The sequence below is a fragment of the Marmota marmota genome, unplaced genomic scaffold (genome assembly GCF_001458135.2).
Source record: "Marmota marmota marmota unplaced genomic scaffold, marMar, whole genome shotgun sequence".
Taxonomy (NCBI): domain Eukaryota; kingdom Metazoa; phylum Chordata; class Mammalia; order Rodentia; family Sciuridae; genus Marmota; species Marmota marmota.
Window position 1 is genome coordinate 5,914,594 of NW_025999880.1, and position 18,611 is coordinate 5,933,204.

At 48.1% G+C, this 18,611-nt stretch overlaps 1 protein-coding gene across 2 annotated transcripts in view; it reads right to left on the reverse strand.

Moving 5' to 3' along the window:
* Akap1 (A-kinase anchoring protein 1) overlaps positions 1–18,611 on the reverse strand; it is a 30,660-nt gene that overhangs the window by 11,875 nt on the left and 174 nt on the right. Inside the window, exons 1-2 of one of the 2 annotated variants that reach the window (XM_015495435.2) lie at positions 17,780–18,220; positions 1,057–2,698 (exon numbers count right to left, since the gene is read on the reverse strand). In XM_015495435.2, the coding sequence (XP_015350921.1) occupies positions 1,057–2,674 (1,618 nt within the window). In that variant the 5' untranslated portion in view covers positions 2,675–2,698; positions 17,780–18,220. Of the gene's footprint in view, positions 1–1,056; positions 2,699–17,779; positions 18,221–18,611 lie in introns of those variants that run through there. The other variant, XM_048788499.1, reaches the window with a different exon arrangement.

Here is an 18,611-nt window from a genome sequence, read left to right on the forward strand (position 1 = left end):
TTAAAAAAAGAAAACAAACAAAAAAATAACCTTTTTTTACCCATTTTAAGATACAATTTTTTAAAAAGCATTTTAACATTAGACTATTGGTGGGCAGCATTTTCTTCTAGAGGTAAACAATAGTGGTCTCAGTCAACAGCACTTGGGGTGATAGAACAGCGCTGTGTACACCTACACCAGATGCTGCTGAAAACAGTCGAACACCTTAGAGAGAGTCCCAAGCTTCCTGGACGGAGCTGAAATGGTAGGGAAGGGCTCCAGGACAAGCAAGTCAGAGAGCCACTTGGGAAGTCATGACATTCTCTAAAATACATGAAAATATCCCAGGGGGGAGCCGTAGAAGCAGGACCAGGAGCTGCTGACCTGTAAGTTAGCGGTCTGAACTGTCTACGCTGGGGTCAGCACTCGAAAAACCCAGTAGCACTTCGTTACCAAAGTGCCCCTCTTTCCCAGGGTGGAACTGCAGCTGCACAGAAAAAAAATGGCTGAGACTGTGAAGGAATAGGTGACAGCGACAACCGAGGAGTGCTTGAGCCTCCCCAGGGACTCAAGGCTGTAGCCGTTCATGGGACACTTACCCTGAAAGAGCTTCTGGAGAAGGAAAGCCGGTGAAGACATGGAACAAGCACAGGATTAAATGGAGGTCAACCACCGAGCAACACTCCCCAGACCTGGCACTGGGAGAGATAGCTAAGAGGCCTCTCGATTAAAGACCCACTAAGAGTTCAGGCTCTGAGGAAAAGAGGCACACCAAGGCTAACCGGTGGACCCCACTTTGAACTGGTTCCTTCTAAAAGGCTAAGGAGGCTCCCTGGCTGGTGAGCCAAGCCACAGCTCCTGTGGCTTTGGGGTCTCAGGACAGTGTGCCTTCTCATCAGGTCCCCGCCAGCTCTCTGCCACGCCCACCTCTCTGCAGGCCCCCTGGGACACAGAGTTGAAGAGTGCCTTCACTTTGCTGCAGAAGTGGCCAGAGGGAGGGACAGCCTAGCAGCTTTTCCCTAACAAATAAGGGAACCCCTCCCCTGATCCTCCAGTGAGCCCCCGAGACCCACCTACCTCCCGAGTGATCTGCTTCTGCATCCGCGGTCCATCCGTCCTCAGTCCCCAAGTCTGACAACTCCCCTTTCAGCACCCCATTACTGAAGGGCACAGTACTGTCCGGCAGAGGCGGGGTGATGGCCTTGTCCCTGGGGCTTGAGTTGGTCTCTGTGCAAGAGTCTTCGAGCCCTGAAGTGCTGACGAAATCCGAGCACTGCCCGGAGGCCATAGAAGGAACACTCTGGCTGGCTGACACACAGGTAGCACAGGTGGCATCTTCCGCCAGGATGCTTGCCTCGTCCACTGACTCTCTGAGGGGGCTCGCTGGAGGTGGGCAGGGAGCCAGGGAGATGTGGTGTGCGGAGTTCTTTGGCTTACTGTCCTTGGTGGGGCTGGACAGTGGGCTGCTCAGGCAGCTCACATAGGTCTTTGGTGAAGGCAGGTTCTCTGCTGGTGGGCCTGGCAAGGGAAGGGCAGAATCCACTGGACCAGCGGCTGCCCCCACTACGACTGGAGCAGCCTGTGCAGTGTCTTGCCCCAGGACAGTTTTCTGGCTGGCTGGGGCACTGCTCTCCACCTGCCCTACAGTCGGACTGCCTGAGGCCTGATATAACTGATCTGCCATCTTATCCCTGGTGCTGGCCAGCACCTCTTCGGTTGCTTCCAAGATCACCTGGGAGATTATCTGGAAGGCAGCCTGCTCAATCCTCTCATTCTTATCCAAGCTCTCCTTTTTGCCTAGTTCTGCCGCCATGTCTCTGTCCCAGGTTCTGTCATCTTGGACCTTAGATGCCTGCATCTCCTCATCCTTTGCCAGCTCTGCGTGAGCCAACTTGCCAGAGCTACTTAACAATTTTCCAACTGCGGACTCTTCTCTCAGGGGGGAGAAGGGGCCACCGCTCTCCTTCTCTCCTCCGCCTCCCAAGGGGGCCAGGCTAAGGGCCTTGCTATTCTCCAATTCTGAGACACGCTCCTGGGACAACAAGCCTTCTTCAAGCACGTTTCCCCCCAACATTGTGTCACCGGTCCCCTCGGCTCCACGCGTCTCTCTTGCCTTCTCCCCAGGGCTATGCTTCTCTGCAGCACACACAGACTGGCTGGGCCAGCCCCTCCCTGGTGCCTTACTGAACACCACCTCTTGCTTACACACCTCTATGGCTTCGTGGGGGAACACCACATCCTTGGGAGATGGGAGGGGACACTCAAGAGGAACAGATCTGGTTTTGTCACCCATCAGGGCGAGTTCCACCTTTGCACTGTCATCTTTGTGTGTTCCTGGTTGAGATCTTGTGTCCGTGGGGTTAGGGAGGCAGCCTGAGGACTCTGATCTGCGACAGGTTGGGTGTGTGTGCAGCGAGGCTGGGGGCTCCACAGAAGGCTTGCTTGCAGTGGACTGTTCCTTTTCTAGTGGCTGTGTGACATTGCGGGGTGTGGACGCAATTCCAGGACAGGCCTCTTGTATGGGGAGCGATTTCTTGATGTCAGGGCTGGCCCTCAGCACCACACCACCAGCATCCACCTTTTTATCATTGCTGCTGACCTGCTCTTTTTTACGAGAGAAAAACCACCACCAGCCGAGGAGCGCCAACATTCCAGGCAATGCCAAGGGAAAGAGTGAACGGAAATGGATTGCCATCCTGGAGGCCTGAAGTAGTTATGCCTAGGAAAAGCAGGAAGACAGGGAGAGACATGGGGTTATGAGAGCACAGGCACTGCACGTGAACATGCTGAATTAGACCTTCATTTGGGTGTTTTGTTGCAGAGATAAGAAACATCAGTGCTTCAGCATTCTCTGGGTGGTTCTGACATTCAGCTGAAGGTTGGGAACCAATGCTCTAGGACCTTTCTTTTCAAAGTATAGTCCAGGGACCAGAACCCTGTGCAGCACCAAGGAACCTGCCAGAAATGCAGCACCTTGGCCCCACCCTAGAACTACTGAATCAGGGCTGCATTTTAAGATGCCCAGAAGAGCATGAGCACATTACAATTAGAAGGAATGCTAGGAGATGGGATCTACCCCTGGAGTGCTGGGGTGAGGGAGTGCAGTGAGGTCATCTCTAGGAAGTCCCTCTATGTTTAAAAATGAGCTTCCTTGCTAATATCTGAAGATAAAGCAATGAGACTGGAAAGTACAGAGCAAGGCTAAGCAGTGGCCAAGGCTCAGATGACTTTATAACCCACCCCCAGATGGAAAGCTTCAATGATGCTACCTTATCACTTCACAAATGAATAACCTTGATAGATGCTTTCCTTTGTATCACTTAATCCTCGGGCCACTTGGTAATACAAGGAATGTATTACCTTGAAGGCTAAAATACACTCAAGGTCATACAACCAAGGAATAGAAACACAGCTTCTATTCCACATCAAATCTGGAACTCACTAGTTAGTGGACTCCTGGGAAAGACATATTGTATGGGCAAAGAAAAGGAGAATTCTGTTCTACCTTTTGGGAAAGCTTTAGTAACAGTTCATAAAACCTTATGAGCCATACCCTAACAACCCCAAAATCCCACACCTGCAAGCTTAAAACAAAAAACTCTGTAGGCTGAGGTCTACCTAAGAATGCCCATTAGGGTATCATTTGAAACAAAAGTGGAATTACTTTTTCAGGGAAAAATCACTGCTAGAATTCATGAGTAGATATATTAGGGTTAGAAAAAGAAGCTGGTTTTGCCAAGCGTTGTGGCACATGCCTGTAATCCCATGGGCTCAGAAGGCTGAGGCAGAAAGATCATGAGTTCAAGGTCAGCCTCAGTAATTTAGCAAGGCCCTAAGCAACTCAGTGAGACCTTATCTCTAAATAAAATATAAAAGAGGGCTAGAGATGTGGCTCAGTGGTTAAGCACCCCAGGGGATTCAATCTCCAGTACCAAAAAAAAAAAAAAATGTTGGTTTCATGCATGGAAAAAAGCAGAAAACAGAAGTTAAAGACTACTGTGTATGCAATGTCTACTACTGTGTATACAATCCCGTGGAAAAACCAGGAAGGACATACACATGGCCATTCAGCTGGGGGAAAGGAAAAGTTTTTGCACTTTTCATTTCATATCCTGCGACCTTGATGAGTTCATTTGTTAGCTGGAATAGTTTTATTTTGGGGTAGATTTCTTATCTACAAATATTTCATAGTGGTTCTCCAACTTGAAGCATTACTGGAGGAGCTTTTAAAAGCCAAGGCCAAGAGGGGGATATAGCTCAGTGGTAGAGTACAATGTGAGGTCCTGGTTTCAATACCCCAGTACCTCCAAAAAAAAAAAAAAAAAAGAAAGAAAAAGTTCAAGGCCAAATCAATCTCTGAGGGATAAGAATCAATACCAGTTCTTTTGTTTCTGTTTTAAACACAGATACTTTCAAATGTAGTCAAGTTTGAGAATCATTGTTCTGTAACCTCCCCCTCCCCAAAGAAAGCAGATTACAGGAGATCTGCTATGTAGTTGCTTCATGTTCAGTGTCTTTCATACAAAAGAGTAAATAATCTGAGACAGGAAAGAGGGGGACTGGTACACTAGGATGTGTCCAGTCTGTTGGCAGAGAGCAAGTCCTACCCAAAAGGGCATGCTAACAGGAAGTGAAGCTGGGGTTGATCCCAGGCCAGTACATTTAGATTCTGAATGCTTATTAATTAGGCAATCCTCCCGCACCCCTTTTATTTTAAACAGTGCTAGGGATTGAACTTAGGGGACTTGCACATATTAGGGAAGCACTCTACCACTGAACTACATGCCCAGCCCTTTTAAAATTTTATTTTGAAGCAGGGTCTCACAAAGTTACCCAGGTAGGCCTCAAATTCATGCTCCCCCTTCCTCAGCCTCCTGAGTAGCTGGCATCACAGGCATGTGCCACCATGCCCAGCAGGCAATTCCTTTTTAGCAGGGTTTGTGGAATGGGATCAAGAAAACAAATCCTAGCAACCACCGCCATAGAAGGCAGTGGTTAACACACCAAAGCCCAAGGCTGCAGATTCAAATTGGAGTATGTGAGGAAGGGGCTGTTCTCCAAACTATCTCCTAAACCAGCTGGGAAAGCCCTGCCCCTTCCAAGCTAAAAGCTGATCCCCAGAGTCCTGCTTCTCCAGCAGTTGCTAGTGACATCACTCCGCCTATGGGGGAGCTGGCTACACTTCTATAAGGAGAGACTCCACATTCAAACATGCACTCCAAAGTGGGCCTGGGTCCTTCACCCTGGGTGATCCACACTGTGATTCAGTCCTCAACCCACCACATCACTGTCTTCTCCCCAATCATCCTCTCTGTTCCCAGTCCTCACTCAGAACACCAGGGTCACAACACAGGTCCTGCCTGCCACTCTAGCATATCAGACCACCACTGCCACTCACCCACCCAAGTCCCAGCCCAGTCTGCTCCCTGGAAATTGGGGCCCTAAGCCCCTAGCTCTGTCACTCCAACAGAGAGTTAGCTGTAGCTACTCAGCTGAGACTACAGCCCAAGAAACATGGTTGCTGTGGCATTTCCATGCCAGAGAGCCCCTGTTATGACAGGAAGGTTTCCTAGAAGGCCTTAAATACTATTAACCTGGGACCACCCAACCAATAAAATCCAGAATGATCCACCGGGATTCCCAGTGCCCACCACTCTCCAGCCTCCATCCCTTAGAGGCTAGAGCCAGAGATCCACTGGTGAGGAACCAAGAGTCACCTCATCTGTGCAGGGCATGGCTCTGGACCAAGTCCTTCTCCTGGTACCTTATCACACTCAAGACCAGAGGCAGGAGATCTCCAGAGAGTCTAAACATGGACAGGGTTTATTTTTTCTTAGCTACCTGAGCATTGTGATTAGAGATAGAAGGCATCCTCCACCAAGAACAGCTCCCCTAGGATCAGCAGCCACCTGCCCAAAGGCCTTAGTTGCAGCCCACCAAGCCTTGTGGGATCTCACTAAGGGTGCCCACTGCCAGGAGGCATCTGATGCCCCTCCCCCAGCCCCCACTTCCCACCAGTCAGAAAATGGCTGGCCCTTCACTTCCTCACTGAAGGCATCTCAGGTCAGCTAAACAGACTCTCTGCCATATTCCCCAGCTGACATGGTCTGATAGGCCTACTGGAGGTGGCATAAGATGCACCAACCTTTCCCAAAGGTCCATACTGGGCTGCCTGCACACACATGCACCCCTTCAGCCTCACGAGGCCTTCCTTCTCTGGTAGACTGAGTTGCCATCTTTGTCGTGGGTGTTTTTTAAACTTGAATTTCTCAGGGCTTAAGTGATTTGAACACCACAGGTCCCAAAGCCTTCATGTTCACAATCTATCTGGAAGCTGCCTCCCAGGACATCTTTTTCTGCAGCCAGGGAAAGCCGCCCACAGGATGCTACAGAACCCTGCCCTAGGGTTGGTGGGGAGAACTCCTGGCTATTTTGAATCTGTTGGAATTAAATAGCTGCCTGCTTATTTTTAGCAGGTCCATTTGCCAAGAAATAGATGCACGCTGGCTCACTGCCAAACGGTCACACAGAGCTAAAGGCAGGCACGAGCTACACCACAAGGCCTTCACATTCTCCTCACTCCAGGTTCTAAAAGAACCCCTCCTTTCTCCAAAGAGGTACCTGCAGCTTCTCAGAACAGCCTTTGGAGAAGTAATGGCCTCATTCCCAACCCAGTAACCACAGTCTAGATCCTTCTGGCTAAACAAGAAAACAAATCCCTGGGAATGGGACAAAAAAAGTGTGGGTCCCAGTGACTAAGCCAATTTGGCTACAGTTACTGTGAAAAAAAGAGTTGCACATAACTGACAGGAAAGTCAAACATAACAGTGTAGGAGCCAAAAGCCCAAGTTTATTCTGGGTTTGGACCTGGTCAATGGACCCACATCCACTTGTGTTCTGAATGAACACTTACACATCCTCTCAACCGGAATTTGAACATTTCTGTCACCATCCCAATGTCCATTTTGCCAATGGCTATTCCAGGGTGTTAACCCCACCAGGAAGGCGCCTACCCAAGATATCCCTCCAACAGAACGCCCGGCACAGCACACTCTTGCTGAAGGCAGGTCCCCTGGAAGGGGGTCTTTCCCTGCAGGGAATCATAACTGAAAGCCCAGTGCTCTGCTCCAGCATTCAGAGAACCAGCAGGCTGTGAGCCAAGCAGAGGAAACTCACACGCTCAGAGATCTTTCCCCTGTCCACAAGAGTACCTCTTGCTATATCCTAAGTGTTCTCATCAGGTCACGGGTGTTCACCTTACTCACATACCTGAGTATGTGTAAGCTGCCACACAGAAGCCCCATTCCAGATGGAAGACTCGATCTCTCTCACAGACACTGTCTCACACTGGCATCCCACACCTTGGGCAGCAAGAAGTAAACCAAGAGAACCCAAGGAGGTGCTTTCAAAGGCTAGGATTTTCCCAGGCCTCAATGAGGGGGAAGGGAGATACCTTGAGAGGGCAGCCAGTCCCAGAGCTGGGCCAGAACAAGTCCTAGGAGCGGAAACTAAAGAGCTGGTAAAGGGCCAGACTTAAGGAGTCTGACCTTTCTGGTCAAGGCAACGGGAACCATAGGATCTGCATAGTTGCAACATGGTCAAAGTGGAGCAGGTCGGGGGCTGGGGATGTGGCTCAAGCGGTAGCGCGCTCGCCTGGCATGCGTGTGGTCCGGGTTCGATCCTCAGCACCACGTACAAACAAAGATGTTGTGTCCACCGAAAACTAAAAAATAAATATTAAAAAAAAAAAGTTCTCTCTCTCTCTCTCAAAAAAATATTTATTTAAAAAAAAAAAAAGTGGAGCAGGTCACCAGAGGCAACGGTCCGGGCAATCCCCCCTGCAACAACTGCTATGCAATACTGATAGCCACAGGAAGTTTACTGAGCACTTGAAATGTGACAAGTGTGACTGAAGAACTGAATTTCTAATTTTATTCAAAGTTAATTTTAAAAGCCACACGCAGTTGGTGGCTACCGACTGCACAGCAGGTTCTAGTGGGTGCTGCTGGACTGGACAAAGGCTGCAAGGCCATCACCTACCTTGCTGGCAGTGTGCAGTCCTACCACTGAGGGTGGGAGGGGTGAGCCAGGGTCACTCTCCTGCGGCAGCATGGCTGGGCCCAAGAATCAGAGCGCTGGAGCCATGCCTCAGGTGTGCTGGTCTTGGCCCAGCCCCGGTGTCAATCCTTTCATCCTCGGGGCCTGAGTGAGCTGTGACTCATGAGGGCACTCTCAAGGTTCCATGTTAGCTCACAGTGGGGCTGTGAGGGCCTGCCCAGGACGTCCCCACACCCTCCACTGTGATGACCCCGCAGAGCACAGACAAGCTGGTGTAGCCATCCAGATACACTGGGGGCAGCTCCAGTCCTCCCAGGTGGACCAGCTGTCAGGATGTCATGGAACATGCTGCCAGCCCTCTGTGCAGGAGGCCTGAGGCTTAACCAACATCTGGGTGGGAGAACCTGCTCAGCGAAGCCTTCTCTAGCCAAAATGGAAAACCAGAGTCTGATACCAAAGGCGAGTACCAGGTAAGAAAAGCTAGAAGCTCCAAATCCTTTCTGGACATGGACTCTTCTTCCTCCAGTCCAGTTAGAAATTAAACTAACTTCTGGTCTGGAAAACTTGGTAATAAGAAAAGCCACACAAGGATGGACAGCCATCGCCTGTCTCTGCTGATCACGCCTCTTCCTCTTGAGTGACAGGGGAAAGAGCATCAGCACCTCCTGCCAAGGTCTTCCCAATTGCTTCATTGGTGATACGGGTGTGGTTTTAGAAAACTCTGAAGACCATGTCCTGTTCACCCTGCCCCTCATTTCAGGCTCTTAGCAACCATCTGACTTTACAAGTGAATTCTATCAGGCCTCTGAGGCTGGTGACAAAATAGACACAGGAATGTCCTCTTGGGTACACAAGTTCCAGCCCATAACCACAGAGGGCTGGAACCAAAAGTACAAGCAGGGATCTGACAGCAAGAGAAAGCCAATGAAGATGGCATGTGCCTTCAGGGGAAATCAGAAAAGATGGTACAAAGGCCCCTTCACGCCACTACCTCCAGTGGTCAGAGATAAGACCATGATTTCCAAGCAGCAGACTACAATACCAACCCAGAAGTCAAATAAAGGCTTAAGAGGGCAATTTCTATTCAACAAATATTTATTGGCACCTAAAGGGTACCAAGCACATGACACAGAAATGAGTAAGACGAGGCGCTGACCTTAAGGCATTTTCAATCTTTTACAGTCTCTTGGGAGCAAAAACAATCACCTCTTCTCCACCTGGTTATGCCACCTTCTACCATAGACCAACTCAAAGTTTGGTCCAAGAGACAGCTGAGTGTGCTGTCAGCACAGGGGAACCAACAAACTATTTATCTAGACTAGGATGTTCTACGGTCCTGGGGTGGGGGATGAGAAGACAGTAGCCTATGTAGCATTATGTAGCATTATGGGCACCCAAGGGCTTGGATTGCCCCATTCCATAAGCAGACTTTCATTCAATACCCATTTTAACTACCTGGTTCCCAAATCCAGGCCTCAAAGTAAAGTGAGCTCTTCTGCTGACCTAGTAGAAGGGAACTACCAGCCCAGTTGTCTTTGCCTACTTTCCACTGACCTCCTGTGTTCAGCCACTCACACTCTCGTGCATGCCTTCAGAGGTACCTGTCCTTCTGCATGCATTAGCTGGCTTGTTACTGGTCACAAACCTCTGTGCATACTCTGAAGAATGCACTCCACCAAGACAAGGAAGTAAACCAAGAGGGGAGGTTGCATCAGATCCAAGAAGGAACACAAAAGAAAGGAAGAGGAAATTCCCAGGAAGAAGGGGAATCAGAGCCAGGGGAAAAGGATACTTCCCAAGAGCAACATAGAACTGTTCAGCAGAACTGGGGTGTTAACACAATGAGAACAGCTTTCCACTAGTGGCACAGGTTCCACGGCATTGTCAGGGGCTCAGAGGAGAGTCAAGGAACTGACTGGAGAGATAAAGAGTAAGCAAAAGTAAGGGAATTAACTAGAAGAGGAGGAAGGAGGGACAAGAAAACAAAATTGGCAATGAACTACACAGTCATAAGCGATGTTTATATTATAATATATACCCAGAATAGTAACTTGACCAATGATTGTGCTACCTCTATACTGAGAGAAAAAGGAAAGAAAAAAAGTGTAGGAATCAGCTAAGTTCTTACTTCTCACATTAGAAAAATCAATTTTTTTTAAAGTATACTATTTAGAAACAGAGGTAAGTAGCCCAAAGAACTGAAAGCAGCTATCACTGGAAGAGCACAGGAGGTAGGCCTAATTTCTTTTGTTGTTGCTGCTGCTGCTGCAGTGCTAGGACTTGAACAGGGCTAGGCAAGCACTCCACCACTGAGCTACATCCCTAGCAAAGGAGTATCCTTTCCATAGTCAAAAAGTTGTATCTTTCTACAAGCAACACTGCGATTGAAAATGCACTCTAAAGCTATAAACAAGTAGCAATGGATTCTTGTTAACCACAATAGTACACTCTAGTGTCAACTCATTTATATATACAAACTTATGATGTTTTCTTTTTCCATGATAACTGATGCCAATTTTACTTTAGATACCCTCAAATTGCCCACAGACATAACAATAATAATCCAAAAGAGAATATGCCTACTGATGGACCTTTTCAGAACTAAGGCAACAGTCTCCCCACCCCACTGAAGGCTAGTCAGCACCAGGTGGCAGGTTCCTCCCTGGGATTGGTCACTTAAGAAAGATTTTAATACCCATTGTAAGGGTTCTATGAGTGACATAAAGAAAGGTTGGAGGGAGGGGTAGGGACTCAAATTTCAGGAAAGATACTACAGAGAGATTCAGAACCTAATGTATGTAATACACCTGCAGCCTCTGGCAGCTGGTGAGAAAGAATGGGGTGCTAAGGCACCCCTTGGACATGTAATGTAGTAAATTAAGTACACAGTCCTGTGTGTAGCAGGGTAACGGCAAGGTTGAGAAATGTCCTCTCAGTCCTTTTCTGTGCACCCTGGTTTAGATGAGAAAGGGAGGGTGTTTAGGAGGGAAGAATGTCAGGGGAGAATGCAGAGGGAATCAAGGGAATATCTCTTGGAAGCAGTGGCACTAGAGCTAGAATAGTGAGGAGCCATGCCAGCACCTGGGGAAAGGAGAGAGGGAGGGAGGGGCAGAAAGTTCCAGGCAGGGTGAACATGTGCCAAAGTCCTAAGGCAGGAACAAGCGTAGCTGACTGGAGACGGCAAGATGGGGTCTGAGCTCTGCTGCTGCCAGAGAACAGGTTCCTGGCACCCCCTGCAGAAGCAGTGCTGAAGATACGAGCTCACAAGCACCCAGAGGAACTGGGGTCACAGACTTCCTCCTGAGGGGGAACTCCCGGACCCAAAGGGCTTTCATTCTTAATTCATAAATACAAGTTGCTTTCAGAATTTATCCCAGAGAGAGGGATGTAGCTCAGTGGTAGACAATTGCCTAGCATGTATGATCCCAAGCACCACAAAAAAAAAAAAAAAAAAAAAAAGGAAATCTATTCCAGAAACAAGATGCCCTTGGCTGGGACCATGACAGGTATTCTGTGTGAAAAACAGAGGCTCACTTTTTACTTGGAGTTCTCAGAAAATGTGTGACTGGGAAGTCCTGCAGCCATACTGCACATTAGCTTAGGGAACCACTGAAACCCTACCCTCAGCCCCCACTCATCAAATCAGTCGGTTCCAGTAAGGTGCCCTAACCCCCAGGGGCGGGTGAACACACACACAGCACAGCATGAGCTCTTGCCACTTCTTTGAATCAGACTTTACAAAAACAACCTTGCTCTCCAGCCAACATAAACCATAGGCAACTGAGGGCCTTATATGGCACTAAGCTTTCTTAATCAGAAACAGATAGATGGGCTAGAATTGGCAGAAGGAGGGAAGGGGAGGACACACGGACACACACACACACACACACACACACACAAATATGTAGAGGGAGAAAGGGAGAGGGGGGAGAGAGGGAGGGAGGGGAAAGAGACAGAGAAGAAGGGTGGAGAATAGCATGGGGAACAAACTTGTTAAACAGTTTTTCATCCCTCTTCAGCCTTAGTAGTTTCCCAGCAAAGAGTTCCTACTGGGAGCCACGGTTTTGCCTTCTCCTATGTATGTTAGTTTAAGCCAGGAGACACCAGTAATCAGACTGCCAACCAAGCCACAGTTTTAAGAGTGTTTTGTCCACTTAGTCGCTGGCCCTTAGGTTGAACACTTCAGATGAAACAGGGTTACCAGGTTTCCTGAAAAACCAGCAACTGGAGCAAAAAGGGGTCCTCGCTCCCCAGGACAGAGGTCCTGACCCCTAGTTCCCCAGCTCACTGGATGGCCTCAGTCACATGCCTGCCTGGCCCAGGAGGAAGCACTGGGCCTCTGCCACAGACCCAGAATAGAAAAGGCAGCCCCAGAGGCCTCTTAAGCAGCCAACCTGCATCCACAAAGGCCATGGCAGCTTCTAGGGTGGCTTATTCTCTCCCTCTCCTGATTAGGCAGCCGCAGCAGCAGGACCTGTCTTGGACACTGCAACCACAAGCACTTGGCTCTCCTAAAGGATGCCACCTGCTAAAAATAGCACCAGCACATGCTTGGCCGAGTGGGCCACACCAAAGTCAAAGGACAAAGCAGCGAGATTATCCTCAGCCCTGCCTTTCCTCCTACAGACAGCTCCAGGCACATATACAAGTGCTGTTCTCTCCAAGGAAGCTCAAGAAGTGGAAGTCACTATTTTGTCAGAGGGGCAAAGAAGAATCACAGAAGATGGAGCCGCCTTCACAAGGGTTGCTGTCCCTGGTACTCACAAAGGCACACCCAGGTCAAGGGCAGAGAGAAGGGGTGGGGGGCTGGGACAGAACTTGCTGCCTCCTCCAACCAGGACTGGGATACTCCTGGGTGACAGCCTGTTGAGGGCCAGGGGATGGTCTCATGACCTCCATGTGAGGTCTGACAGGCGTGTTATTATTAGCTAAAGAATGAGTGTCTTCAAAATGTCTTTTCAACCCGCTCAGTCTTGGAGGAGTTCTTATCCCATTTTACAGGAAACCAAAGTTCATGATCTTTAATTCTTATCTTTCCAAAGTCTTATTTTGCCATGCACTTTTTTTTTTAAAGAGAGAGAGAGAAAGAGAGAGAATTTTATTTTAATATTTTTTAAGTTTTCAGCGGACACATCTTTGTATGTGGTGCTGAGGATCGAATCCGGGCCGCATGCATGCCAGGCGAGCGTGCTACCGCTTGAGCCACATCCCCAGCCCCTTGCCATACACTTTTGAAATGGGCAAGTAATGTCTATAATAAAAAAGCCTCAGACTAGGTAGCTGTGCCTTAAGGTCTGAGAAACTGCCTTGGATTTTCTGCCGTGAGGCTTAAACAACTCAAACTCAGTTTGTGAGATAAATTATTTCAATCCTTTAAAAACCCATTTTTACTTTCTGGGTGAGTGATAATGGAGCAGTAAATAAGAAACAGCCTTTGAGCATGGGGTAAAAGGAGAGGGGAAAGAGGGAGAGAGGGCAGATAGCGTGGGGAAGGAGAGACTATCTTGACATAGGTCAAAAGCTAGCCTAGGCCTGCAGAGTGGTGCACACCACCTACTGGGGAGGCTGAGGCAGGAGAATCATAAGTTAGAGGCCAGCCTGGGCCAAAACAAACGAAACAAAAAATAACCAGTCCAGCCCTCCCTGTATCCTGGGATCAGCTTGCCCTCCTCAGGGACTCACTCCTCATTTACAAACTTGAGATGCCTAACCTCATAGAGTTGAGAATATAAAAACAGCACTGTTCAAAAAAGAAAGAAAAAGATTCCATCCTAGCCAGTTATGGTGGCACACAACTGTAGTCCCAGATACTCAGGAGGTGGAGGCAGGATTGCTTGAGCCTAGGAGTTCAAGAATAGCCAAAGCAACCTTGAATCAAAATTAATAAAAATAACCTTCCTAAAGTGCCACAGGTGTCTGTTATGCATCTGTTGCATCTGGCTCCAGGAAAAAAAAAAAAAAAAGATCTCACGCTATATGTCAAAGGCCAGTCTAGCAAGGTTCAAACAAAGCACACCCAAGGCTGGATCAGGAGGGCACCTGAAAAAAGGCCCCCCCTAACTCCCCCAACCGCCCCCCCTCCATGCTTCAGGATCAGCACTCTCTTCAATGGCCCACTCTCTCCAATGTCTTCTGTAAATACAGAAAAACATTCCATAACATTTAGATGAACTGAAGGGAACAGAATAAAAATCCAACCTGGTTTAGCTGAGGGCCTATACTAGGGTCCTATAGGAAGTCATCAGGTTAACTAGCAGATCTGATGACATCTGCCTTTCAGAGACCAGGGAATTAAGAACAAAGGACCTTTATGATAATAAACAGGCTCTTGAAGCAACACAGAGCTCTAAGGACCTGTCCCTTCTGCTTCATGTGCATGTCCCTAGCCCCTTACTAAGCTCCTCTCTCAAACTGTTTCATAAATGATCACTCCTCTCCTAAGTACTTAGTACCAGAAGTTGCTTATCATGGATAGAAATAAAGTTGATGGGTTTATGGACTATGGAAGCCTAAACCCAAACACATGATGATTTAGAGATTTATAAGTTGAAGCAATTTGTTTTGCTGTTTTAATTTTGAAGTACTGACAACTAAATCCAGAATACTCTACTGCTAACTTACATGTCCAGTCATTTACTTTTTGAGACAAGGTTCAAGACTGGCCAGGAACTTGCAATTCTCCTGCCTCAATCTTCCCAGTTGCTGGGATTATAGTGTGCACTACCATGCCTGGCTAGCAATTAAGCTTTTAAAATTGTTTTTAAAAAGAACATACTAGACCAGTGCTGTCAGAAAGAACCATGATGTTGAAAATGTTCTTGACCCGAGCTGTCCAGGACAGCAGCCCTCAGGCACCCTATTCAACTCCAAGGTTCCTAAGGGCATAACCTAAATACCATTAATGTTCACCAATCCTCCTTTACCAGGTGAGGACACTGACACCCCAGAGGGCTGAGAGGCCTGCCTAGACTCACAGCCAGGGTTCAGCACTCAGAACTACACTAAGCCCAAGGTTCTTGCCACTAAGCTCAGAGGTAAGATAAGCCTCACTGGCTCCAAGCTCTGCATACCTTAACTTCCAGAACTCACCTGGGTGCCCTGCTTTGTTCCCAAGTACAAATGGGCCTTAGTGACACATGGCTAGATGAACATGACCAGCCAGTATTACAGGACGGGGAACAGAATGTTTACTACCTACACCTGTAAACTTCACAAACCAAGCTGCAGACATGTCCAGATTGCAAAGACCTGGACAGAATAACTCTGCTAGCATTTAGGAAGAGAAAAAGAAAGTTAAGGAAAAGGACACTTTGAAAGCTACTTATTACTGGAAAGCCAGTCCTCAAACTGCTGATGATGATGTGCATAACTTTACTACAAAAATCTGCTTAGAAAGCAGCAGAAACATTAGGGAAAAAAAAAAAAAACAAGGAATTAAGAATATTCTTTGGTTCTTTTCACAAAAGCCCTCCAGAGGACCTGGTTCAAACCCACACTTGTTTCTCTACCCCTCACTGAAACAATCTAGAATGGCCTCCGGTTTCAGTGATGCTCAGAGGTATGAGGATTAAAAGGAAGGTGAAAGAAGAGGCAGCCCCTAAATCTCAGTTTCCACATCCCCAAGAGCTACTTCTCCAGCCAGACTCTGTCCTGCTCCAAACATGTTCAGTGACAGTACTTTCCACTGCCCAAGTTTAAAATTAGGTATCAGGTTCACTCAGTGGAGTGCTACAAATGCACATGGGTACTTGATGTTAAATGTGCAAGTGAAACCTGGGTGAAGTAGATACACCAAGAAGGGAGAGAGGAGAAACAGAGCTTGCCCTAGGAAGCAAGGTTTAGGATTAATAGGTGCCCCACTATGGAGATGAACAATTCCAAAGAGTATATGATTTCAGTGGACCAAGAGGCCCAGAGAACTCAGCACCTCCCCCTTAGTACAGGAAATTTCCTCAGAATAACAAACCAAAGGCATTAACTCTCAGCTGACACAACTGTCTGGCTTCCCCACAACGGGAAGAGACCAAGCGGCAGAGAGGTCAGTCATCCTAAACACACCAGGAAGAAGTAGCGGGGAACCAGCTCTCCAGGCACTCTGGCTGCCACTCTTCAAAGCCCTAAAATGCCCACCCAATCATGACATGTTGAACTAGGAGGCTAGCCAGCAAACTGGGGAAACCAATTTGTCTCCCTCAGCACTTTAACCAAATTTCTAGGTCAGAGGCTAGGAGGAAAGGGGTGATTTTAATAAAATTCAAACCAAGTGATTCAAGTGAAATTTAACTCAGTCTCGGATTCCTAGGAATGAGAGAACAATGTTTAAGCACCTATCAGGTACCAGGCACAGTCCAAAGTCTCACAAATATGAAATCCATCTCTCTTTAGAATGGGAAAGGAACACTGTGAAGGTTAGAACTACCTTCCCTCACAAACTATGGCTATGACCAATCTAGGTCCAAAGCCCAAGAATAATCTGGGTTACCAGGCAGCAGGACAAACTGCCCTAAAATATTGATGCTCAGCAACCTTACACTGGAGATATATCAACTTCAGCACCTGAGCAGGCTACTTGAAAGAGATACTTAACCTCCACTGTCACCCTGCACTGGCCAAGTGAATGTAAATGCATTTCCAAGAAACAGCTGGGAGACAAGAGAGACACCCCTGCAGGGGACTCCACCAACACACAAATCCACTAGACCTGTCTCACTCAAAGGCTTGCATCAGTTATCCGCCTTGGTTCAGTTTTCTGCACAGAACACGAATGATAATGGAGCCTATTTAAGCCAGAAACCACCAAGGCTTTAGTGATTCGCATACCTGAAGAATACAGACCTCTAATGTATGTTCATTTTTCACAAGGCTACACACAAATTATTATCCATGACACAAAACTAGAAGTGAAACAAGATTCAACACAAGTAAAAAATCTCCCCAAAAATAACTTCACTTGTTCCCAGTGCTCAAAAGAATCTTCAATAATCAGCAGGTGAACTCTTGAATGTCAAGAACAGAGGAATCAAATGATCACATCATGATGCCTTTTTCATTTCAAAGATGCTCTATACCTTTAAGAACAGAGTGGCTGAGTGCTAAGAGTTCAAGCTTTGCTTTCCACATAAAGGGTTAACAGGGGGTACTAATTTGGGAAGGACTTAGCGGTTACATGAACATGTAAGGTTATTAGTTACCAGAACTAATAGCTTTTCGTGAACAGTGTTCCTAATCAGCAATTGAGACATGGAGAAGGTGGAGGGGAGATAGGAAGCAAACCATCTAACAGAGGTGGCTGCACCAGGTCCAGCGGCCCAGATTTCATTGCAAAAGATAATTTAAATTTCGAGTAGCCTGCACTTCAGTAGGGGAAATACAGGCAGTTTAACCTCACTAATTGCCCTGCACACACACCTTACCCTACCCAGCTTGAGAGGCTTCCACTCACACCTGGAGCGAAGTCCACCGGGTTTGTGTTAACCATAGCCCAGGGGCAGGAAGGCGCCTGCCACCCTGCTGCATCTCCTCGGGAGAGGAGGGGCAAGTCCCTCAATGCTCAGGGCTTCCCATGGGTCCAGGGTCCCGTCTGTACAGTACACCATCACCGCACTCTTCCACTCATACCTCCCTACTTCCTAGCAAGGGAAATGGTTAAGAACTATAACCTACGGCACAAAATAGTTGAACACTTAGAAATCCCATCCCTGAGGTGTCCAGCCCCATGGTCTAAGCACATTTTAACCCATACCTCAGTGCATGTGTGGACCTTGCAGATCGCGAACCTGAGTTAGGGGGGAGCACGTGACTATTGGCGTCCCAGAGGAGTGAAGTCAGCGAGCCTACTGGGCTGGACGGCTTCCACCTCTCCGGACCGCTTAAGGGGGTTGCAAATGCTAACTCTCTTCGAGACATCCAAGCCCTTGTCCTCTGGATCCTCACTCGGTTCTAAGCGTCCCTCCGCTCCAAACACGGTTCCGGGCACAGCAGTCGCCCAGCCCATCCTCCCAGCTCGGTGCGCCGAGCCCTCTTCACTGGTTCACAATGCTAAACTCCAGGGGTTGGGCTACCTGCTGGGGTTTGCCACCGCCATCAAGCCAAAGAGGCCGAGAAGTTGGGTTACGCTCCGGAAGTGAACAATTTAACTCCTATCCCCCCCGCAACGGGAGAACGGCTCCCTGCGGGATTTGGAGGACCTCCTTGCCCTTCTGAGCACCTGGTCCTGCCCACAGTCCGCCCCGCCGCCGCCTCTCCGGGCTCAAACTGGGTACACACGACCTTTGAAAAGTAAACGCGAGTGGGGCTGGGCGACCTTGGGTGGGACGCTCAGGAGGTGAGCGCGCTCCGGCAGTTAAGGAGAGGGGAACAATGAGTGACGATTCCTCTGGCTCCAGTTACTATATGAACTGAGAAGGGAGAAGATGGGAGCAGAGAAACATTTGTTTCATTTTGGACTTATTTAGTTTGTGCTGTTTTTATGACATTCAAGTGCAAATTGCAGTTAAGTTGGATATGCAAGGCTGTAGCTCAGAGGAATAGTCTGAATGGGAAATACAAATATGTATCAAAAATCATGTAAAAAG